This window comes from Galendromus occidentalis, unplaced genomic scaffold (assembly GCF_000255335.2).
Source record: "Galendromus occidentalis unplaced genomic scaffold, Mocc_1.1 scf7180000077474, whole genome shotgun sequence".
NCBI lineage: Eukaryota > Metazoa > Arthropoda > Arachnida > Mesostigmata > Phytoseiidae > Galendromus > Galendromus occidentalis.
Window position 1 is genome coordinate 830,410 of NW_003805462.1, and position 22,305 is coordinate 852,714.

The 22,305-nt window shown below is 49.9% G+C and overlaps 6 protein-coding genes across 6 annotated transcripts; 2 read left to right on the top strand and 4 right to left on the bottom strand.

The window, feature by feature from the left end:
- Positions 1 to 755: 755 nt before the first annotated feature.
- stmA (Protein EFR3 homolog stmA) lies at positions 756 to 5,534 on the bottom strand. The gene is made up of 10 exons (XM_029111835.1): positions 5,409 to 5,534; positions 5,145 to 5,221; positions 4,617 to 5,017; positions 4,304 to 4,497; positions 3,976 to 3,999; positions 2,996 to 3,210; positions 2,638 to 2,834; positions 1,915 to 2,542; positions 1,551 to 1,794; positions 756 to 1,445 (listed from the first exon to the last, which is right to left on the bottom strand). The coding sequence occupies exons 1-10, from the start codon at positions 5,416 to 5,418 to the stop codon at positions 943 to 945; spliced, it is 2,493 nt and encodes an 830-aa protein (XP_028967668.1). The 5' UTR covers positions 5,419 to 5,534; the 3' UTR covers positions 756 to 942.
- Positions 5,535 to 7,024: 1,490 nt separating this feature from the next.
- Positions 7,025 to 9,143, top strand: STUB1 (STIP1 homology and U-box containing protein 1). The gene is made up of 5 exons (XM_003744718.2): positions 7,025 to 7,315; positions 7,681 to 7,822; positions 8,040 to 8,297; positions 8,429 to 8,679; positions 8,810 to 9,143. The coding sequence occupies exons 1-5, from the start codon at positions 7,184 to 7,186 to the stop codon at positions 8,888 to 8,890; spliced, it is 864 nt and encodes a 287-aa protein (XP_003744766.1). The 5' UTR covers positions 7,025 to 7,183; the 3' UTR covers positions 8,891 to 9,143.
- A 474-nt stretch (positions 9,144 to 9,617) lies between these two features.
- Scgalpha (sarcoglycan alpha) lies at positions 9,618 to 11,957 on the bottom strand. Its single transcript, XM_029111848.1, has 9 exons — positions 11,776 to 11,957; positions 11,581 to 11,685; positions 11,259 to 11,392; positions 11,059 to 11,115; positions 10,804 to 10,920; positions 10,612 to 10,709; positions 10,421 to 10,531; positions 10,271 to 10,340; positions 9,618 to 10,146 (listed from the first exon to the last, which is right to left on the bottom strand). The coding sequence occupies exons 1-9, from the start codon at positions 11,849 to 11,851 to the stop codon at positions 9,925 to 9,927; spliced, it is 990 nt and encodes a 329-aa protein (XP_028967681.1). The 5' UTR covers positions 11,852 to 11,957; the 3' UTR covers positions 9,618 to 9,924.
- Positions 11,958 to 12,629: 672 nt separating this feature from the next.
- On the bottom strand, positions 12,630 to 15,923 carry Tmx3 (Thioredoxin-related transmembrane protein 3). Its single transcript, XM_018640089.2, has 7 exons — positions 15,712 to 15,923; positions 15,084 to 15,205; positions 14,805 to 14,968; positions 14,521 to 14,677; positions 14,143 to 14,335; positions 13,769 to 13,991; positions 12,630 to 13,675 (listed from the first exon to the last, which is right to left on the bottom strand). Exons 1-7 carry the CDS (start codon positions 15,731 to 15,733, stop codon positions 13,249 to 13,251), a joined length of 1,308 nt encoding a protein of 435 aa, XP_018495605.1. The 5' UTR covers positions 15,734 to 15,923; the 3' UTR covers positions 12,630 to 13,248.
- Positions 15,924 to 16,477: 554 nt separating this feature from the next.
- LOC100905391 (uncharacterized protein C45G9.7) lies at positions 16,478 to 17,316 on the top strand. The gene is made up of 3 exons (XM_003744720.2): positions 16,478 to 16,528; positions 16,649 to 16,777; positions 16,942 to 17,316. Exons 1-3 carry the CDS (start codon positions 16,484 to 16,486, stop codon positions 17,128 to 17,130), a joined length of 363 nt encoding a protein of 120 aa, XP_003744768.1. The 5' UTR covers positions 16,478 to 16,483; the 3' UTR covers positions 17,131 to 17,316.
- Positions 17,317 to 18,308: 992 nt separating this feature from the next.
- alpha-PheRS (phenylalanine--tRNA ligase alpha subunit) lies at positions 18,309 to 20,902 on the bottom strand. Its single transcript, XM_003744721.2, has 7 exons — positions 20,720 to 20,902; positions 20,126 to 20,266; positions 19,895 to 20,051; positions 19,410 to 19,811; positions 18,842 to 19,192; positions 18,562 to 18,725; positions 18,309 to 18,474 (listed from the first exon to the last, which is right to left on the bottom strand). The coding sequence occupies exons 1-7, from the start codon at positions 20,855 to 20,857 to the stop codon at positions 18,337 to 18,339; spliced, it is 1,491 nt and encodes a 496-aa protein (XP_003744769.1). The 5' UTR covers positions 20,858 to 20,902; the 3' UTR covers positions 18,309 to 18,336.
- Positions 20,903 to 22,305: the final 1,403 nt, after the last annotated feature.

Below are 22,305 nucleotides of genomic sequence, written 5' to 3' on the forward strand. Positions count from 1 at the left end.
TGCATCGAGCAACCTGTGCCAATCGCGGAGATGATCGACGTCCGAGCGGATCGTAGCGATGTCGAGCCCGAGGGCATTCCAGGCGGCATGGTCCTTGCGCACGGGACCGGGGAGGCTCGTTGAGGCACGAAGAGGACGACCAGCGATCGTCGAGGTACCGGTCGTTCATGTTCACGAATGATGCTGAACGACAAACTATTGGTCTGCACGCGGAGAGAGAGCTCCGATCTCGCTGCGAATTCCGAGGCGAGAGCATTGAGCAACTCAGAGGATAGGCCATTTTCTCTCCGGTAGGGAAAAGGGGAAATTCGGTGTTCCCGAGCGGAATCGCGCAGCCGACTCGAGGGCGTCACACTTAGCATGCGCAGTGAGCAGCGCTCCTACGCTCAGGGCAAGAAACGTGGAGCCCAGGGCAAGGCCTGCGCTGAGGTGTACCGATATGGCTATAGAGCACCGATTTCCAGCCTCCAGGTCTCTCAGGCTTGCCTCCGAATGAAGAGACCGACTCCGGATGCCCCTGCGGAGGTGTTCGAAAGTACCGTATACGGAATTCCGGAATCGCTTATACGAAAAACATATAATGCCCCGGATACTTTCCCGTCCCTGAATCCCCACTCCACAGGAAACCACCGAGTATCGAGGGAGTCCGCTTTTGAAATGAGAGGAGAAGAAACGGAAATGTGAAAAATTGATTTTGTGCACCACTGATGATTGATCCACCCCATGCTTCGAAGATTACGAGAGGGAACGGTTTACTCGACGAACTCAATTAACAGTTTATTACACTCTGTACGTTTCATATTTGATAGGAGCCCTCGAGTTCGAAGCTTGACCTCGGCTTCTTCCGGAACCGGAACTCTGCTCCCGAGGGTTAAAAAACACAAACAACGAGACACATCCTGATTTCACAGGAGTTGTCCCATACCACGCCAATGATCATGATCAGTAAACGAAAAGTTCAGGGAAATGCCCCTGGAATGTAGGCAGTGCAAGATTTTCATCCACCTCCGCGGGAACGTCAGCAGCATCTAATGGGACCAAGGCCAAGATCTCGTTCAGAGCGCCTTGGAAGGAACAATTGCTTTGAACTTCTTGACAAAGTTGTTTGAAGGGTGTCGTCTTGAAAACGTTCACGACTTCAGCTCGACGCTGCTCGGAAGTCGAGGTCGTCCTTTCGAGCATCGATTTGAAAGCTTTTACACTGACTTCCTCCAAGTCGACGAACTTCTTCGCCGTCCCCGGTGACGAATCGACAGAGCCCAAGTCGAACGAGGCACTGTTCAGGCTTTCGGCAGTCATTTTGGGTCCGTCCGTCGACGTGGTCGCCGTAGGAGATTTTGTGATCAAAGTCCTTTGAGCTACGACCGAGGAAGTCAGTGCCACCGGAGCGGAGTACGGTTGGAAGAGTTTGGAAGTATCGTGGCCGGATGAATGCAACGCTTCTCCTGTTGGAAAGATAAGAAGTCAAGTGATGCAACAGCTGTCGAAATGATGCTCGAGCGATCCTGTTCCTGAGCGAGGCAATCCCGGATACTTCCGTCCCGACTCACCGATGGCTTTCATGCTGAAGAGGTATTTTTCGTTGAGTTGGAGGCTCCCGGGCGAGTTCGGATGCGATGATGGTGCGGGTCCCGGGAGGAGCCATGGACATTCTTCCTTCCGCGCCGTGATCACTTCGTTAACATGCGTCAGCATGGCCGGTATCGATGTGAGGCTCGAAGCCAGGTAAATGTAAGATGCAATGAACCGATGGACGTACACCGAGTTCTCCGTTGGTTCCCTCTGCATTTCATCCTGGAAGGAAAATCATGAATAGGTCGGGTGAATGAATTGATGAATGAATGAAATAATTAATTGATTGATCAAGTGCAAATGTCTGATGCGATCGATGTTCTCTAGGTCGAAGGAACTCACTTGGAGTGCGAACATAATGCGCAAAACCTCGGTCAAAAGCTCTTCTGAGCCCAGTTCGATAACGATGAGGGCCATCGTGATGTATACTGATACGAAATTGTCGTATGTGTTCGATTTGAGTAGAACGTTGCTGTACATGTGATACAATATTTCGGGGCCGTACTTCTTCATAAACACCGAATCTTGCCGGGAGCACTTCTCGACCGAGAGACTCGGGAGGGGGTCGCCGGTGCAAGGTACGAAGCCCAGAAGCTCCAGCTTTGGCAGGTTGTCATGACGGTCGAGAAGTGTTTGCAGAATTTTTTGAACAAGAATTCGAACGTTGGGGTCGGGAGCCAAGGACATCCGCAGGATCGACTGAAGGAAGCCAAGCGGGAGCGCTTGGTTGAGGTTCACGGTGGAATATTTAGTTGCCACGGTCAGCAGTGATTTCAGCATGGTTTTCTGCAGCTCTCCCTCCGTGGAGCTGACCACATCTCCTTCGGATATGTGTGGAATTTTGGAGAGTATGAATAACATGATCTCGGTTTTTTGATAGTCTGGTAAGTTGTTGGCGAACTCGCCGAGCGTCTCGATGACCGCTTCTTGGAAGCTTGATTCCTCGTCTTCTTTATCCAGTTGGATCGATCTGTGAACGAAGTTCAATGATCAGTAAGGCTCCCGAGATATGTAGGTGATCGAGAATTTCCTCCCCGTCGAACGTTCCGTGGAGGAATGTCAGACCTTTTGAGATGGTTGAGTAGCGAGTGAAATATATCCAATACTGAAGGTCCGACGCTCTCTGAGGCGGCGATGTTCACGATATGGTAGAGAACTTTCACGATGCCCGTTCTTTCAAGATGGAAAGTCCGACTCTGAGATGAATACTTGTTGTCCAAGTGAGCCATTAGTAGCTGGATCACCGTGTAGGAATACTGAGCCTGGAATCCGGAGAAAGCGTCACCGACGACTCGAATCCCTCTATTTGACGAACAATGAGGATTCGGCGTTTGCTTCAAGTTTAAGGTTCAAAGTGAACAGCAAATTATCGTCTTTTCGATGCACACAGTAAGCTCTCCCCTACGGTCCGAGTCGAACTCACCTGTATCGAATACATGATGATCTTGAAGACGTGGATGGCGAAAGTATTGTCATTCACTGACCATAATTGATGTTTATCCAGATGGATCAGCACAGGCTTTATGACAGAATTGATGTGTCCGTAGGTGGCCCGAGACATGATCTCGCGAAAGCAATTTATAGCCAACGATTCGGGGCTCTGCTTCGATTCGTCCTGGCCCAAACCATCGAGCCCACCTGATGAACGAGAGGATAAATTAGTATCGTATTATTTTCCCACGCTCCTCCAAATGCTCTAGCCACTACAAGTGTGGTCATGAAACCATCGACATTACGCATCTGGTGAGGAAACACTGATTATTTTATCGGTGTAGAGAACATCGAGCACGACACAGGCCGAGAAGTCCTCGCTAAAATTTTTCACTAAAGGCTTTTGCGGATAAGAGTGAGCTCGAAGTGACTGAGTCAGCGGACCGGTGCTGATCGCAGCCGAGGAGGTCCATTGTGCAGAAGTGTAAACATGCGCGCGCGACTTGGGGCTTGCGATCGCTTGATCCTATGGATTTCCTTCGATCCGGCTGCTTCAAGCGAAGCTTCTATTATCTCGAGCTTTAGCGGAAGTGGGAAATCAGGGTTGCGGGACGATCCCGCGAAGTTCTACCGAAAAAGCCCGAGAAGTGTGTTGGGGACTGTCCAGAGCGCAATTCTGGACCCCCGGGAATTAATTCAGGTCTCCCCAAAAATCCCGTGAGGATGTATCAAACGTATAGGCAAACCTCTCATAAGAGGGATGGGGAAGAAATCACAAGGAATGAAGCTCCGGTGACAATTTCGCACAAAGCTATGAGGTGATTGAACGCAGCGATAAATAAAGTTCCATAGGAGAATAATAGCCAGCTAGGCGAGGAGAAGAGTAAGATTGCGTCAGTGATGAACACATGAGATCGTGATGGAAGTGAAGAAAGACATGACAAGAGCGCGAAGGTATTCTGAAGTACTCACTCGGAGAAGACAGGTCGATTCCGCCTGTTCACAACAAGAGTTCATTGGAACAGTGACATTGACAAAAAAAAAGAAAAACACGAGCCTAGTTAATTCGATCAATCGATTGATCCTCCAGTCGACTGCCGGAGGACCAGATTCGCCCGAACCAGGGGCCCGCATGGATACCCAGCTAAGTAGGTCACGCTCTCGTAAATCCGCTCTCCTTGAAGAAGCGTTTTTTTGTTGTCGCGGACCGCGACCGTCCATCCAGTTTCATCCTTGGGCTTGGGGAAGATCATGAGTTCATTCTTGAAGCCGTCGCATCGGATTACCCAAGAAAGATTACCTTGACGCAGAAGTCTGCTTGTCGGGCCTTGCTCGTCGGAGTCCGCCGACGACGGTAGCTTCTCGGCCATGTTGAATAATAGCGACGGGACTATCTTCCCCATATGGGAATCTTCCCAAATGTTGACCTGGAGCTCATCGTTGACGGTCTTCCGAACCACTCCCTGAAGACCTTCGACGCCAGCCATGCGCAACCTGCGACACAACACAATTATACGATCAGACCAATCGGCATGAATCACTGATAGAGAAAGTCAACTCGAATATAAGTCATTTTGGATGCGGTGCGATCGCTCACCGCGCAATTCCCTCACCTGGTCATCATCTGAGGATCGCTGTTCGTATCATGCGCCAGTGAGGCGAACTTGCAGACGAAAAAATCATAACCTCTATGATAAGATGGAGTGTCTTCTTCGATATTGGCAAACTTCACAAAACTTCGAGTAGCTAATAATTGCAACTCGGGGTTTTGACATTCGAGGAGATGTTGCACGATCTTCAGAAACGATTCCACAAACAAGTTTAGACTCTGCGAATGACAGGCGACTAACAATGAATCCATGGCTTCCATGGAAATTTCGACGTATTTGTCTCTTCCGCGACTGATGTCTCGCTGAACTCTATGAGCGATGTATTCGCCGATTCTGTCCAGTTTCTCCGGAGACGACACGGCATAAAACGTAAGCTTCTCCATGGAGGCTTTAACGAGTCCATCCTGAGGGAAACAAGAAGAGCTGTATTCCATCTCGATGTTGCCTTGAGGCTCTGCTTTCAGGATTATTCATCTCAATTGGACACGGTTCGTCGGAACAGACGGCTCGCGAAGTTTTCTGATAACTCACCTCAGGATTTATCGGATAGATGGAGTCAACTAATCTCTTGTATCGCGGCTTCAATGCCGTGCAGCAACCTAAACAACCTGTAATAGGGACCTCGATAAGAAGCTTCGGAACTCCGCGGCGTAAGAGAAGCCAGACCCCACATCGGCCATGTCAAGGAACTTCGGGCTTTCCTCCTAACGATGGAGTCTCTATCCTAACATCGCTCGGCTCGTAAGACACTGTCTCAGAGCTCGAAGACTGCTCGTGTGGACCAGGGATTCTTACCAGAACACATGTTGAGTGATTATGCGACGGCGTTCCGCTGATGGTTGCTCGGCAGAACAGCACTACAGTTTCCTCTACCTCAGTACTCTACGCTCTATCTGTCGTGGAACACTGCAGCCTGACACTATCTGTCTTGAAATACTGCAGCTCCCAGAGCGACGGATGGGTTCCGACGGTTAATCAAACTCCCGCCGCGACGCCCGCACGACATTCGCGCTCTCCGTTGATTCGCGGAGCGTTGCTCTTCGGGAACGGCTCAGCTCATACATTGAGCGCAAGCCCCTGAGGTTCGCAATCCAGTGACATGTTCAGGAATCGGACCCTAGCGGCTTCATCCGTCAGAGGAATAATGAATATGACTGATGATGATGATGATCTCTGTCTGAAAGAGACAGAAATCCTACGCGGATTTCGAGGAACGTCAGCGGTTTCCTCGAAAAAGGGAGCCGAATGGCTGTCTTCAGGAAAATCGCTGTATCTGCTTTGGGACTCCATGGCCGAATGCTGTGAAAGAATGCAATACTTCCCGTTCGACAGTTAATTCGCAACACCAACACCAATCGGGTACATATCGGCATTCCCTTGAAAAAGTCCAGGCCCTCCTTGGTCGGAAGCTTTTCAATCAGCCTGAATGAGACTCTCCCGACCACCTCATTCAATTATGGAGCAAGGTTTCGATCTGGTTCCGCTTCTCGACCCCGAAACTGATGAACCCCAACCTAGAAACGATTCATCTCTACTCCGAGTTGTATCGCCGTCTTCAGAGAGATGCTCAGAGACGAGCCCTTGCTTCCTCAATCTTCAAGATTTTCTGCCCCAGGTGTGAAAATGCTAGCCGGGGTTGACGATCTCTTCCATCATTGCTCTCGTAATCATCGACGTCAAGATTGAAGGTAGCTGTCGAGACATCTTCGGAAACTGAACAGCCAAGGTGACCGCGCTGTGGCTCAGCCGAAACCCTCCGATTCATGTTACTACTTATTTCAGCGCTTCCAAGAATGTCTTCCCGGATTTCTCAAAAATCCCCCTTTTCCCAGTCGAGCAGAATTGACTGCCCGTGGGAATGGGGCTTCCCCCTGAAAGAGAATCCGAGCCCTTGATTGAAATCCTGAATCCTGAGGGAAGCAGGAACCATCCATCAGACATCCATGAGCCGTACATCCACTTACCAACTTTCTCACCCCTGACTACCCCGTATCCATTCGACAGAGAACATCCTGGATTCACACGGAACCCCAAGCTTGAAGAGGGACCTAGACCTGATGCGTTATCCAGCCAACCTCCGATCTTTTATGCGGCTCGAAACGCAGATAAGATCGTCGGTCGGGAGTTGCAACCAAGAAATAGTAGCTGCGGTGCGGTGGCTCCCGGGACGTGAATGCTGCTACTCTGAGGGCATCCGTCATCTGACCATCAGCTGCTCTCCGTCGAAACTTCTGGATCTGAATCCCGAGGAGACCGCTTACCGGAAGGTGGCTGCCGCTGTCTCGGATACGCAGGGAGCTGCTGACGTCGGCGCTGCGCTGGCGCTGCCCGCCACGGTTTGAACGACCAGCCCGTATGCGCAGAACGCGGTGCGCCGTTGTCTGCTGTCAGCTGTGTGGTTCCCCGTTCTCCTCAAATCGCTGCTTAGTTGGAGTGCTCTCGTCGCCGATACTTCCGTCGGTCGGTCGCTTCTCCGGTCTGTTGCCGATCTTTCGACAGTGACACGGCAGTTACCTCAAGCTGTCCATCCCGCTTCGCCTCCGAGAAAATCGCCGGAGGTTGTCTGTACAATGAAGGGTTCGGGAGGCAAACAGCAGGTCAAGATGGAGAGTTTGACCGCCGATGAGTTGCGTGAACTTGGAAATAAATTGTTCTCAGTCCGGAAATACGACGAGGCCTGTCAGTGCTACTCGAAGGCAATCGTGAGTCCATCGCTTCTTCTGTAAATTGTCGAATATTCTGAGTATATCCACGCTCTCCAAACCCGTGGTCACAAGCAGCTGAGCGGGAGACGGAGGTTCCCGCTGCTGAAACTTTGTTGACCCAGAAGGACTTTCGGTCACGTTCTAGAAACGACAGTATCGCCGTGCGGAGTTGATGGACTCCCAGATGGAGAGAATCTCCGTCAGATTTTCTATATTAGTTCATTCGAGGAATTTCTGCTATGTAAGAGGAACGATCCGAGTCGCTTCCGGAAACGAACCATTCCCTAGAAAGACATGCCCCGCGGATTTCGCTGAAGAGATCACAACGTTCCAAGAAAAAACGTTCCCTTCTCTGTTTCCAGATCAAAAATCCCTCGGTTCCGCTTTACTTCACCAACAGAGCCCTCACATACACCAAGCTCCATCAGTGGGAGCTCGCTATCCAAGATTGTAGACGAGCAATCGACCTGGACGCGACTAATGTCAAGGGCCAATTTTTCTTGGGTGAGTCGTGATTTATATGATGATTTTTTATTTGTTCTCATACGGATCGATTCCTGGCGCCAAAACAATCCTAGCTCGATGGTCATCGCTTGTGAATCGCACTGGGGGCGGATTTATGATCGCGCGCGAAGCATGATACGAAGAGACCACGACGGAAACGACAAAGTGGAATGAGATTCTCATCAAACTTCTTTCTTCTGTAAATTCGAATGTACAGGCACTGCTCTGCTGGAACTCGACTCCCTTGACGAGGCGATTGTGCACCTACAACGCGCTCTCGACTTAGCCAAAGAGCAGAAAATGAACTACGGAGACGACATCGCGGTCCAGCTGAGAATCGCGCGGAAAAAAAGATGGAATCTCCAAGAAGATAAAAGAGTGCAGCAAGAGATCGAGCTGCAAGGCTACCTCAATCAATTGATTATATCCGATTTCGAAAAGAAACTCCGGGACGCTGAGAATAATAAGGCCCCAGGTGGGAAAACTTGTTGTCTGCTTGTCTGGGCGATGGAATACGGGAGCTCGATTGAGATTGCCACGTAATTCCACGTAGATTCTGAAAATACACTTCGCTGCTCTAAGTTCTTCTTCGATTCTTCGTTCCAGCGAGTGAAGTCGCTAAGATACAGGACAAGCACGAAGGTGTGCTGTCGGAAGTGAATCAGCTCTTCGCCAAAGTCGACGAGCGCCGTCGGAAACGTGAAGTCCCAGACTTCCTTTGTGGGAAAATATCGTTCGAGATCATGAACGAACCCGTTATCACGCCTTCCGGCATCACATACGACAGGAAAGACATTGAGGAGCACCTACAGAGAGTCGGGCACTTCGATCCCGTTACAAGAACGCCGCTTACACAGGTAGGCGAAGTTTCATATTCTGTTAAAAAGACGGGAAGTCGACGAATTTCGTTTCGTCGCGATTCGTGCTGGCTGAGCGTAATTTTGAGTACCCTCCCGGATTATTCACGCCTGTAACTTTTTTTTCCAGGATCAACTTATACCAAACCTTGCTATGAAAGAAGTTGTAGATACGTTTGTCGGGGAGAACCCATGGGTGCAGGATTTCTGAAGCCTAGCGTCCACCAAAGTTTGATCTTGTATATTGCTCGTATCTTGAACATATAGAATGATTTAATGAGGAGCTAATGTATGCTTCCTGAAGTGCAATGTAAAGAAGAGAGCCCTACTTAAGTCTAGCACTCAGGTGCTGCTCGATTGGGCTCTTTCTATGTAATTTTCGGTTCTCTGTTCATCTCCTAAATTGCCTACTGTATCATATGACCGTGGAACAAGTGAACTTTCGCCGCGAATAAATACCATGAGAACTCCCTGGTGTTGTACTATTCCCGGGAGACTAATCACGAACATCACCGTTGACGACGGAATCGCTCCGAATATATGTAGTTCATTTCCTCCGGATATCTAGAGAAACTGTGTTCGAATCTTCAGGTCTCGGGTTGCACTGGCCCAAAGAAGACTTATTCAATGGAGAAATCTATTATTTTTTATTAAAGGGAATCCATGGAATGGCTTTCTTCGACTTCCGTCCGGACAGAATTCGATGAGGAAAGGCATCGTTCCCGGGGGGACCGATACCCCCGGATATATAGCACCGTGTTCAGAGAAGGGGATGATCTATAACGGCAACAAATATCTTCGGCGGGTACTCTTATCTCCTTGCTCGGCCGAGTGGCTTTACGAATATTGGAAGCCTGACGCCTGGCGGACCGTGACAGTCAAGCTTGGCTCAGGAGAATCTTACCTAGGGTATCAAATCACATACACCGTTCATTCACATCACACCGCAGTCGTCCTCCCGACTGCCCGAAGTTTTCGAAATTACCCGACTCATCCTCCATGTCTCGCACCCCGGAATGAGAGTCTAGGGCTATTATTGAGATCACGATCCAGCCTACTCTATTGCCTCGGAGTCGGATCCTCGGGCTTCGAAGTTTGGGAGGAACTCTTTCGGAGACTCGCTCCGCAAGAAGGCAGTCAGCCAAGCGCTCTTTTTGGACATTTTCGAGAACGGTTCTATGAGATCTTTTTCGGATCGGTTTCGCATTACTCAGTCAGAGGTCATGAAGACCGACAGGGAGAGTTTCATTTCCCGTCGCCTTCGTCATTGGAATAGAGGCACAGAGAGGTTCCCCCGATTCCGGCGAGGAGAGCAAAACAAATCACCAGAGGAACAAGCAGCGATACGAAGATGTCTCTCGTAGTCGTTCTCCGGGGCATCTCGTCGAGGTCGGGGCCGTCAAAAGGCGGTAGCGGCGCGATCGGAATTTCTTCAGGAGGGATGACTCGTTGCGCGGCGACGGTTCCCTGATATCGAAAAGTGCAACCCTTGAGTTCTCTAAACTGAAATCGCCTCTCCTTCGACGTCTCGCATGTTGTCGAACAGAAACCCGAGGAAAGGCGACACCACCGAGCTCTCTAGCTCACTCACCTTGAAGAGACGGAATCCACACCAATCGGGCGCCAATCCGAGTTCGCGGAAGCGCCATTCCACCGAAGTCCTGTGAAATTCAATCGGATGGATTCACACCAACATTCTCCCGTAGCCTTAGCGACGCTTCATTTTTTTTCGTCTCCTCACCTCTTATAATGACGCGGACAGGGTACCCTGTTTCTGAGCTGCCTGACCTCGAGTTCCAAGCCTCTCAATTCGGAGGAAAAATTTTGTTCTGCCGCGAATCTCACAATGAATCTGAAAAACGCCGCTCTCACTTAAGAACTGGACATCGATCATACCGGAGCAGCGGATGACGTCGATACCTGTCAACTGACCCTTCTTTATCGCGCGGATCAATCGGCTTCCTCCCACCGACATCGAGCACAGATGCGACTTTGCTCACGTAAACTCTTTGACTTGAGCTCCACAGGTTCTGTCGCGGAGAGAAAGGTCTCACTGCTGAACTCAGGTACTATCGCAGGGAAATCTTTCCTTAATCCACCGAAATCATGGTTCATTCAACACACCTGCATCACTGCTTCGAGGCGTTGCAGGACGTCCGTACCGAATATATCTTCGATATTATAGTTCATGAACTTCATCTCGACCTCGAAGTTTGCTTGGGGCTTCCGACAGGGCAGGACCTATATCGTAACCGGAGAGATGAACAACAATTAGGTCCCACGATCACCGTCTTTTGCAGCAAGATATAGGGCACTTCGTGAAGTCTCCTCATCTCAAATGAGGAGACACCTCAAGAGGCTCCGATTGCGTCGTCTTACGTTCAGCTGGAATCTACGATCCGTTGACTCGAAAGTCTCCTGATCTGTCGAGATGATCTGAAAATTTTGAGGAGCATTAACGAGTAGATAGGTCACCGTCAGCGACGGGAAGTCTGTAATCTTCTAGGTGTGGGTCCCATGGGCTCATAGTGACGACTCGAATCAGCATAAAGCCGAAATCCTCTTGAGCGGGAGCTCACCTGGACATCGAGCGTATCATTCTCCGGATAGCTCCCGTAGAGCAGTAGATCATCCTTGTGAGGCTTGATGAAGTTCCATCTCGGCAGATCCGGATATCCGACCACTGAAGCAGCGTGTTCGACCGAGTTCGAATCTGAGGGAAGAACGCACGATCGCTTAAGCTCGTGGGATCCAGTCACCCGAGTACTCATCGGGAGAATGCTCACATTTGTCATCATCTAAATACATATTTTATGGTCGATGTTCGGTATATGGCCCGGAGTCGAGCGGAAAATCAAACGTCTGACTGTCGATGATGTTGAGAGCTGGTTGAAAACTCACCCTGTGTATTCAGTCCAACTAATTTCAAGAGGTAAACTTGACCAGCGCAGACGTTAGCCTTTTCGGGTCCGAATTCACCGCCATCCTTAAGGTTGATATCAATGACTGAAATCGGAGATTACTCGAATGGGTTACGTTGACTCGTGGAATGAGTTGAACCCAATTCGAATCGACTCACGTCGGCGAAGAACTCACCTTCTAGGCTGCACTCGGTACCAGAAAAGAGGAAGGCGATTGCGAAGACCGGAAGATATCCGCGCAATCGAATCATCTTTCCCCGATTCAATGTTCGAAGAATTCCGCTCTGGAAACCGTCCTCGAGATAGGCGTGCTGAACGAAACCAACTGAGGGAGCTTCTCGGAGCTCCGGTCTAGGAGAAGATGCAGAGAGAAGAGAGTCTCGAGCGCATGCGCACAGCCCGAAGGCGCAAACGCGGCCCCGAGCTGAGATAAGTGAAAAAATGCCCGTCTTTGAAAACTTTCAGGGATCTTTGGGAAATGTGATTCTTCGTCCGGAACTCGGCACCTAAGTTATTGAGGAGTTCCCCCCTCACGATCACCAGGTTCTCCGACCCGGGAGAAGCCCAAAACCCATGCTGGAAGGAGTCATCTCTAAAAGGGATTCCGAGCCGAATAGTTACAGCTTTCGAATCTCTGGTTCAGGGCCCCCGGTTGATTCATCGAAACGTGTTCCTCCTAAAGATAGTCATTTTTTTCCGGAGCTGTCGAGCCTCGGGCTCCCGCAAAAACCATGTGTCCAAATCGGACTGCTTTGGAACATTCGCGTTCCGGGTTCCTCTGAAAATCTTTCCTAATGGACTACACCAGGACAGCTCGTATTCTTCTTCCGGGGCAGAACTCGGGAGCTTCGGCGAATTCTGAGACCTCCCGGTACTTTTTCTCTATCCACTGACAGTTCGGAGAGCTTCAATCCGGGTTCGAGGACAATATGCCCTTGGCTACCGCTGGCGCACTGTGTGGCGTCTGGATTCGCGCGTCACGACGGGTCTATGTCGTCCAGACCGCGAAGCAAGATGACCACTGTTCGGACTCGCCGAGGACAATTTTTATTCGTGAGAGTCGGGGAGACATGGAATGAGTGAATATCAACATACGGTACATATCCACTTCCCGAGCATTGTTTCGCTGCGAGCTGAGTCGAAATCGATTCGGTCGACGTTGGGGAGAAGAACTTCACTTCTCCCCACCTCTGAAGCGATAATGATGGATGAATTACGTGAATGTGATGAAAGCGATGATCCGATGTATTCTTAATCTGAGACAAAGGCAGCTGTGGGTTGAGATTCATGAGTCTGACCACTCGTTCGTGGGACTTATGATGGCCCGTTCGAGGCTTGTGATGACGAGCGGCTCACATTCTCGGACCGCTGGTCTCCGGCGCACGGAGACCTTCTCCATGCTAGTGCGCCTCCTCCGACTCCGCTGTATCGGAGGAAAGTTACAGGACGCCGCTCACAGTATCAGCTTCGGAATCGCTCGACATCTTCTCTCCTTCGTCTTCCGAGTCGATGAGATTGCGTCCCTCTTCTGGTATTATTCTCCTCACACGATGCGCAGCTTATATCCGCAATCGATCGGAGCCTCTTAAACGAAGTCCCCATTTGGAGCATAATTGAGTCGCAGAATCCATGACCTCGGACATGGAGGCTAATCCGTTTTTTCATGATCATCGTCCTCTTCTTCCAGTTCGTCCTCGTCCTCATCGGATGACTCGAGGAAATCGGAGCAACACGTCAAGTAACAGATTGCGGCGAAGAAGGCCGTCGGTATGAGGAATATCACGAACGTCAGAACTGGCGACGACCGATACATGTTCTTCAGGTTTTGTGACACATCGAAATAGGATCTGTATATTCTGTAGGGCAGAGTGTTGCCGCCGAAACTCGGCGGTAAAGGGTCCGCTTTGTCGATGGCGTCGAGAAGCTTGATGATGTCCTCGGGGTCATCAGCAGAGCTGCTTAGGTAATACTTGTAGGTCTCAGGATCGACAACGATCACGGACGGCAATCGTAGCTCTGTCATCGCAATCGAGTACGGAATCTCGGTCGACGGGAACCAGCCGAACAGGAATTTGCTGAGGAAATGAATGATCGATTTTAAGGAAGCTTGTCACTTGAATGTCACTGCTTGAGCATCTGAACCGACTTGACGCTTCGAATTTACTCACTCGTGGTAGAGCTCTTTCGTGTTCTCTGCTAAGGCTTCGAGCATGTCTCTGACTTCTTCCATTCTCATTGTGTCCAGCCTGCCGATCTGATTTTCTTCCAGGACTGCAGCCACCAGCATTTTACGTGTTGCCAAGATTTGACGGAAGTTCGCGTAAGTTATTCTCTGGAACGCCGGGAAGCGCTCGGAGATTATGAACTGATCCAGCAGCTGATACTTCTCACCTGGAGAGAACGAAATTCCCGAAATGAGTAAACTCACGCTCGACAGAACAAGCACCCATCATACAGACTACAAGCCTTGGTCATTGCATTTCCGTTCAAACTGTCTATTCAGTACATTCTTGAGAGATTCGTTGAAGCTCGGGGGACTCACTGTTATAGGGGACGAACGCCCCATCTTTGTGGACATAGATCCAACTGTGATCCTTGGATTCGTCGACGCAATGGATCGGGACATCGATGAAGTAGTTGTAGGCATACATATGCTCCGCGTGCTCGGTGAAATTCTTGACAAGCTCCCCAGCTTCTCCGTGACCTTCCGGATGCGTGGCCAGAACGAAACTCGCCTGAAAGAAAGTGTTCCAATCGAGATCGGATCGCACATCCATCCCCAGCCATCATTATCGATTAACAGAAGAATTTGTCCAAAATTATTCTGCGCGTATCGAGAATTGATATCGAGTTTTCCGTTTTCGCGGACTACGTGTACTTCTGATCATATTTCCTCCTGATGCGGAGGAATTCGACGAACCTGACGATTGTCTCTATCGCCTGAATCGAGGATTTTCCTCATGTCCTCACAGTTGCTGAATTTCTTGATCGAGGGACCATGAACTCTGCGCACAAACTCCAATATCGGACTGAGGAGACGCTCTCCTTGGTAGTCGACGACTTTGTCTTTGTTGATACTGAAAACGACGACGAATTTCTAATCATTCCCACTCAGATCTGCACAGAAATAGATTTACTAGTATTCCGGATCCGGATCGAGGAAACCAGGTTTCGTCAAGGTACCCTACGACGAACATGACTTACTATAAAATCGTAGGGAATCCTCCTACTCGAAAATGCTGCGCGAGAGACGTGTATTTGTTGCAGTCGAGCCTGGCGACCCGGACATCGGTGTTCACTAGCTTCTGCGCTACTTGACTCCAAACCGGTTCAAGCCTCTTGCAGTGATTGCACCACGGAGCGTAAAACTGCATGAGAGAGACAATTTTTCGTACTCGACCCTCCGAGAGACAATGGTTGAATACAGAGAATCGGGGGAATAGCTCAAACATAGAAGGCATATGTAGGCGAATGCCGGCTTACCTTGACGAGCCATACGTCTTTGTCTTTGTACTCGAGAAATCTATCGCTCAATTCGATGATCCGAGCCGCTTCACAGGTGAAAATCAAGTGGACGGAATATAAAAGCAGCCATATATACAATTCTGGAAAAGAATTAAGAACTGAATCAATGCAGGGTTTTTCAACTTCCGACGAAGATAACTTCATCCGTAGGGTGGTGATACTCATGGCTTATTCCGCCAAGATTTGCCTTCGGAACCTTCCACGCTTCCCGCCCAACTCAGAGCGGAAAATATGGTCGTGGAATCGTCCGGAACAATGACTGCATCCGGGAACACGGAGAAAGGGGAATGAAGCCGAGCTCCATTCAACCTTTTCCGACCATACTCTAGTACTTATAATTTTAACAGTAGGGTGAGAAGCTCGATGTAGTTAAGTCGGTTCGTCGATTTCTTCCGACGAGTTGTAATTAAGAATCGTCGGGAATATATTTTCGAAATTCTTTCATCTTGAACCCGACGATTCTCCCTCCGATCATGATGGATGCTCATGCTTATAATAATCTAGTTCCGGGCTCGGGAAACTCCATCCGAACACTCCCAGGAAACATCAGAAACAAACCCCGCGTGAGTTCAGGAATCTCGTTTACCTGCGCGCTTGTTGATAGACATGCTGAGTATGGAGTACAGACTATTGACTCTGTATGAGGTCCTATCTCACAGCATCTTCTTCCTCGCGCCTGTCCTGCGCGCTCCGCGAGCGATTGACAGCCGTGCACCGGATGTTTTCAGTACCGAGAGCACTATAACTATTCACTGTTCATTTCATCTGTTCGTAGAGTGGGCAAGTGAAATGGAGAGTGAACGACTAGCAGAGGAGTTCGTGTGTGCAGCCTGCTGCCGTGGGCGGTCCTCCCTCCCTCGATGATTACAGTTCAAAAATCTGGCGCCAATCTGACAGCTGTCCGGGCGGAGTGGGGGTTCACCCATTCAGTCAGCAAGACTTGGGTCCTCGCAGACGGAGGGCGTACGCTCGACTAATTTGAGAGGAATGGAGGGACAGCTTCCATCGCGATTTGGGGATGCTAGTCACTTTCTAATCGGTTCGCGCCCCGGTTTACATACAGTCCTGAGTGGACTTCCGTTTACCGAGGAATTTCTTCGTCTTTCCCCAACAAAAGCTAGAATACTGAGCACGGAATCGTTCCGGTCAGGTCGGGCAATCGCTGGCAAGCTCATGAGACACAATGGCGGCTCTCCCGGAAGGCAGCGCGCGGCCACTGCCACTATGAGCCTTCGGAAACTTCCCCATACAGTGTATGTCTAGGTTTAGTCGCGGTGCTCCATCGAGAGGAGGCAGTGGCTGTTCCCTGCTCCATACAGAAGCGAATCCACTGCTCGAATCGTTCTCTAATTCGAACCATGGCTTTCAATCACGAAGCTGGCACCGCGATTGAGTGTCTGAGCGTGAGTGACCCAGTTTGGTTTCAATGGAAACAGAATTCCGGTGAAGTTCCCTCGAAGGCAGCCGTCGGTGAGCGCCGGGAGCCGGAGACGATTCGAGGACTAAATAAAATTTTCCCCCAGATCCCCATCAAACTCGCAAAAGAGGTGACCATTGATGCCGAAGGCCGAGAAATCATGAGGTGTGGATTCAGAGTAGGAGGGGGCATAGATCAGGATTTCACGAAAAGTCCTCAGGGGTACACCGACAACGTAAGTTTGCGAATTATGGTGACCTGCTCGATCTTGAATATCTCGCAGATCCGGCCATCAGTGGATCCAGCTACCGTCTCTCGAAATTCTAGATGAGGTGTATAGTGTCCCAGGATCCGTACTGGATCTAGATTGAACACGTTCTCTTATTACTTCCCGCACAGGGCGTCTACGTGACCGAAGTTTACGAGGACTCGCCAGCACAGCACTGTGGATTGAAGCAGCACGACAAGATCCTGCAAGTGAATGGATACGATTTCACCATGGTGACTCATAGGAAAGCCGTGGAATACATCAAGAAAAACTCCGTGTTGAACATGCTTATCGCTCGGAAAGGAGTAACGCACTCCTAAGCCGTGATTTTTATTTGGAATAACTTCCACAGATCGATAGTCGGACCATGAATACTTATGACGAACTCTATTGAAGATGAAAGTCCCACCGTTTCGTGGAGTATGCACTGCAGTTGTGATATCCGCAATATTTACACAGAAGAGACTCAATGCTGACCTTCCCGATTCCATTGCGAAAACGAAAGGGATCAATGGTTGTGGGTGCCCACCGTGCCGCCGATGAGCTTTTCCGGAAAATACCGGATTAATGCAGTTATAAACTTTCCGGTAAAAAGGGATTACTTATCCAATTGAGTGTCCAGCATCGAAGATATGTACGTCACGATATTCCACGGGAAAAGCCATATTACGCGTGAGAAGCACCGGACGCTGCGCGGATGCATCCGAACCCTGTTGTGCGTGGAGTATAGATATAGACACATACCCGATTGGACGGAACTTCGTGCCATTTTATCAGAATTATGTATGAGCAATATCCAAGAAGTCATTCCATGTATTTGAATGATGCTGAGAGTGAGGTCCACTCTCGAAGGGGAGCTTTGACGTGTGACCGGGAGACTCTGGCGAATGTGAGTGACAGAGTCTGCAGACGACGCGCGTCGCTTATCTATACGGGAATTTCCACAGGACCTCCGCAGTATTCGGTCGAATTGGTCTCTGTCCTCGACCCATTAAGGAATGGATCTCACGGGAACAATATCCGAGAGAATTCTCAGATAGAGTTCCCTATCACAATAATCGAGAGACTGAAACGCTCTGCGTCGTTGGCAGTATAAGTCGGGGACGACATTGATGGAGAAGGCTCAATCGTTCTTATACCAAATCGATGTGAATCCGGTCTAATTTATTGCAGTGCAAAGTACCTGTATGTACACCGATTCGAATACTGATCCATCGGAGCTCAGCGCCAATTGAGAATGTCGGTAAGCCATCAAATAAAAAGGCGTATTCGGCGAATAAGTGTCGTGATTTGCTCCCCCTTGTCGGCTGCCCGATCTGCTCCGCCTGCCTGATCCGCGAGGTATTGGTCTGGCAGCTCTCTCGCTGTGGGAGTATCAATTATAACAGTGAGATCCGTTGTAGGGGGAAAAGTTCAGCGGTCCCCCGAGCACAAACGTCTCCAGAGTGGCTCCCCCCCACTCCCCCCCTCACCAAAATGAGCTCTTCATCGGTTGATAAGTTAAATCATTTATTGGAACATTGCAGTCACTCCTTGTCTAATCGGCAGATAGGATTGTTGTAAACCATCTGCAGGTCGACCTTGTGTCCCACGAGATCCCGTATGTTGTCGATTCCGTACTTGATCATCGTAGGTCGCTCCAGTGATAGACCCCATGCTATCACCTGAAATCGAAAAAGGGCCGGCGTCAGAATCTAACTCATCCCCAGTACAGTGATTGTTTCTATCCGGGTCCTCCTACAATATCCCACCTTGACGTCCGGGGGCAGACCCATTGGGAGAAGCATTTCAGGCCGGAACATCCCACTGTTCCCAACTTCGACCCACTTCTGCAGGCCTTCGTGGTAAGAGAAGATTTCCATCGACGGTTCAGTGTACGGATTGTAGGCGGGCTTGAAACGGAGCTTCTTGATGCCTGGAACGCAAATGGCTCTATTGAGGGCAAAGCGAATGACAGCGGAGCTCATTACGACTCTCTGCCCTTGGTTCCGGAGAAAGTTCTGATTTCTTTTCAAATACCAATCGGCTTACCAAGTTTATCGAAGAACGCTTTGATGACTCCCATCAAATTGCCGAGGGTCAGCTTCCGGTCAGCCACGACGCCTTCAATCTGATGGAACTCCGCGAGATGGGTCGCGTCGAGAGTCTCGTTTCGGAAGACACGATCGATACTGAAGAATTTCGATGGCTTGAAACCGTCTTTGGCGAGCTTATAGAGCATTCGCGCGGAGACCGCCGTGGTATGGGTCCGGAGGAGATTCTTCTCGGCTTCGGAGTACTGCCAGTCGTAGTTGTAGCCCAGGGACTCGTAGCCGCCCTTCGAATGTGTTTTGCGAACGATCTCAGCATAATCCTCCGGGAAGTTGGTGCAAGTTGCTGGATCTATGATCATAATGGGGTCAAATCAATGAAGCTACCGAGACTGTGTGAAATTATGATGGCCCTCCATGAATAATAATCCAATAAATTCATGGTCGATCACTGTCTTTTGCAACGGCTCATTCATGAGTCATGAGTTCATGATTCAGAATTGTTCCAGATGTCTTATTTTCCCGGAAACTCCGCCTTCATATTGACAAAGTTACAACCCGCGACGAACCTGAGATGAAGAAGGTGTCGTGTGCGTCTCTGGCTGGATGCTGCTGGGGTTGGAAGAGCGCGTCGAAGTTCCAAAACGAGGACTCGACGAAACGATTTGTCGGCATCTCGGTGAAGCCCATCTCGAGGAAGATCTGCCGGAACTCTGCCCGCACTTTGAGCAGGGGATGCAGATGCCCTCGATCGGGTTGAATGCCCATGGCATCGAAATTGTACTCTTTGAAAGATTTCGTCTCCCACTCCCCCGATGCGATCATTTCGGCGGTCAGATCAGTTTCTTGCTTTTCGAGCTCCAGCTTGAAGTCTGGACCTTTTCTTAGCACATATATCTTCACTTGAACTTCTTGAATTAATTTCCGTTTCTTCAAGTCATTCAACTTCGATGTGTCCACCTGCGCCGACCCTGGAGAAATGAACGATCAGTCGACGTCCGATCGGTCTGACGCTGAAGGAAGCGGAATCCTGTTCTGAACTTGGGATACGAACCCTGGTGGATGGTGTTGAGGATGGATTTCACCTCATCCTGGATTTTATCTACTTTCCGTGAGATCCGCGGTCCTTCCGGGTGACTCTTGTCGAGCGTGATCCATCCATTCGACATGGCTTTACTGAACCCTACCTTACCGCTAGCCCCGACCAATTTCTGAAAATACGAACTCTGTATGCGAGAAGCCCTCGAGCGGATTTTGTATCCAGGAGGCTCAAAAAGCAACCTACCATGAGATCAGGCTGTTTGATGCCTCCATCAATCGGCACGGCATTGTACACTGCCGCTTCATGGCTGCCGTCTTGAGCGATCTGTTTACCTTCGGCCGTGAGCTCGAAGCTCTTCTCTGCTTTCAAATCAGCTTCTATGATCTGGATTGGAATAGAAAAGGTGCGATGAGACCTCGAGTTCAGAGGCCTTGTCTAAAGTTTCATGAGGAGTTATTCCTAACGGCGGGCTCGATGGATCTTCGGGGATTCTGCGCTGAGTACGATCGACGATTACATCATCCTTGAAGGTTTCCGACGTTATACAAGAGAAGGAGCAACGTTTTAATTCGCCGCAATGGGAAGGAAGGAGCATCTCAATTCGATGCGTGCACAGAATTTGTGAACAGATGTCGCCTTAGGGAGTCGGAGGCGCCAGAAAATCAGTATCTTTCGATTGGGTGGCCTGATACAGAGCCCGCGCGGTCGCTGTCTCTCTGTCACTCACAGGGGAATCTCTTCCGAAATTCCTAATCAGCTTCGAGGTTTCGAATCAGCAAGTGTTCCTGTATGGAACGAGATACGGAGACTTCCACGTCCTCTTCCCGAGAAACTCACCCCCGGAAAACAGAGTATACTCTTCACCGCACCGACGATTTTCTGATGATCTTGGCTAAGTATTCTGGCGGCTTCAGCCGATGTCAGCTCGTTCTTTTCACCAACCAGCGCAAGAACATCTTTCACCAAGGTAGCCATGGTGTACCCGGCACTCCAGGTGTGCCACCGAAAATGTGCTCCGCTCAGAGTGGCAATAAGCTTAGACACCGCAACACGCGTCCGCCGAATAATTTCGAAACATGCGCTCAGCTGTCTCTCGACATTTCTCTCGTCGGGTCGGAACTTTGGAATACTGTTGTCTCTCGACTACTATTCTTATGTCAAAATAGTCCAATAGCAACCGAGAATCTTCAGGAGCCCGGCGAACAGACGTGGAGTGCTTCATGAGGCTCAACTGATGACGCGCACTTTTCGAAAGCTGATCCCGCGCTCATCCTGACGCGACGGGATCGGAAGACCAAGGGAGAACACGGAGCATCATGAATATCGCTGATCCCTGCTCTCGTGCTCGATATGGCTTGAAATAATCGCAGGTCGAGCAAGCATGGTTTCCGAAGGTCAACGAAAAGCTCGAGCAGCTGCTGAGAGTCTTCTCATCGCATATCGAATATACTTATTCCGATTGCCTGATCTGAGGCCTACAATCTTAATGGGAATAAACAGTTGGAATGAAAAGCTCTGTGTCGAAGGCTCGTGTCGTCGAGCGAAAGAGTTGATACTATTTCTACGGCAATGGCTCTTACCCAGGGAGTACCCGGATTGAACTCAGGGACGTGATCTGTGATATCGGTCGCTTCAATGCGACCGCGGCTCCGTTTGAGGGGCTAATTTTTTTTTACAAATAGAAGGGCTCCGCGAACCCTTGTTCTGAGCACAGAACGACCTTAATGTACCAAAAATTAACGTTCGGCATCGACCGACAGATCGAGATCCTTTTCCCGGCTATGGTACTTCCAAGATCTAAACGGGTGATCCTGGTTCGGAATCGTTCGGACGAAATCCATGGATGAGGGGACTGCGTTCTCCGGAGCTGTCTGGCTTCCCCCAATGGAGCGAACGTGGTGAGTGGTGAATTCGACGGGGGAAGTGTGTGTCTGTATTACGTAGCGCCAACGGATAGACGGGGACTAATTTCGAAAGTGAAGACAGGAGACCGGTCTTCAGCCTCGCGAGCGGTGTCTCGCAGTCAGCTGTTAGAGACCTTCTGGTATCTGCAGGCTCGCTCGTTCCGAACACCTGGGCTCAGGTAGTTCTTCATTGATTGATGCGGAGGACGGCGGGGACTTCCCGGTGAGATCCATCGCCCCACACCGCTCTTTCTGTGCATGCGCGCGGCGAATGATTCATAACATTGGAACACAACCTGAGCGGAAGGGGTGCCACGGTACTTGAATTTCGTTTGATGAATTCTGAGCATTCGTGGCTCGCGTATCGAGGAAGTTCATTTTTCGTGGGTTGAAGGATTCCTCCTGCTCATCGGCTTTCTCCAAGTCCGCTCCGAGCGTGAGCTCCCGGAGTGAGGTCAACGGTGGGAAGTTGAAGATTTCGATTTCGTACGCTGTCGAACATTTCGAGCAAGTCCGCTG

Bases quoted from the DNA above. Each gene is read 5' to 3' on its own strand.
- stmA (XM_029111835.1), bottom strand. The intron at 5,018-5,144 runs GTGAGTTATCAG...TGTTTCCCTCAG, and splicing joins TCTATCCGATAAATCCTGAG to GATGGACTCGTTAAAGCCTC. The intron at 4,000-4,303 runs GTAATCTTTCTT...TGTTGTGAACAG, and splicing joins AAGCAGACTTCTGCGTCAAG to GCGGAATCGACCTGTCTTCT.
- STUB1 (XM_003744718.2), top strand. From the start codon at position 7,184: ATGAAGGGTTCGGGAGGCAAACAGCAGGTCAAGATGGAGAGTTTGACC. The intron at 7,823-8,039 runs GTGAGTCGTGAT...TCGAATGTACAG, and splicing joins CAAGGGCCAATTTTTCTTGG to GCACTGCTCTGCTGGAACTC. The intron at 8,298-8,428 runs GTGGGAAAACTT...TCTTCGTTCCAG, and splicing joins TGAGAATAATAAGGCCCCAG to CGAGTGAAGTCGCTAAGATA.
- Scgalpha (XM_029111848.1), bottom strand. From the start codon at position 11,851: ATGATTCGATTGCGCGGATATCTTCCGGTCTTCGCAATCGCCTTCCTC. The intron at 11,116-11,258 runs GTGAGCTCCCGC...CAAAATTTTCAG, and splicing joins ATGATACGCTCGATGTCCAG to ATCATCTCGACAGATCAGGA. The intron at 10,710-10,803 runs GTGTGTTGAATG...TCTCCGCGACAG, and splicing joins GCCTCGAAGCAGTGATGCAG to AACCTGTGGAGCTCAAGTCA.
- Tmx3 (XM_018640089.2), bottom strand. From the start codon at position 15,733: ATGTCTATCAACAAGCGCGCAG. The intron at 15,206-15,711 runs GTAAACGAGATT...ATTCTTTTCCAG, and splicing joins GTCTATCAACAAGCGCGCAG to AATTGTATATATGGCTGCTT. The intron at 14,336-14,520 runs GTTCGTCGAATT...ACTTTCTTTCAG, and splicing joins GCGATAGAGACAATCGTCAG to GCGAGTTTCGTTCTGGCCAC.
- LOC100905391 (XM_003744720.2), top strand. From the start codon at position 16,484: ATGGCTTTCAATCACGAAGCTGGCACCGCGATTGAGTGTCTGAGC. The intron at 16,529-16,648 runs GTGAGTGACCCA...ATTTTCCCCCAG, and splicing joins CCGCGATTGAGTGTCTGAGC to ATCCCCATCAAACTCGCAAA. The intron at 16,778-16,941 runs GTAAGTTTGCGA...CTTCCCGCACAG, and splicing joins CTCAGGGGTACACCGACAAC to GGCGTCTACGTGACCGAAGT.
- alpha-PheRS (XM_003744721.2), bottom strand. From the start codon at position 20,857: ATGGCTACCTTGGTGAAAGATGTTCTTGCGCTGGTTGGTGAAAAGAAC. The intron at 19,193-19,409 runs GTTCGTCGCGGG...TTATGATCATAG, and splicing joins CGACACCTTCTTCATCTCAG to ATCCAGCAACTTGCACCAAC. The intron at 18,475-18,561 runs GTGGGATATTGT...TTTCGATTTCAG, and splicing joins GTCTGCCCCCGGACGTCAAG to GTGATAGCATGGGGTCTATC.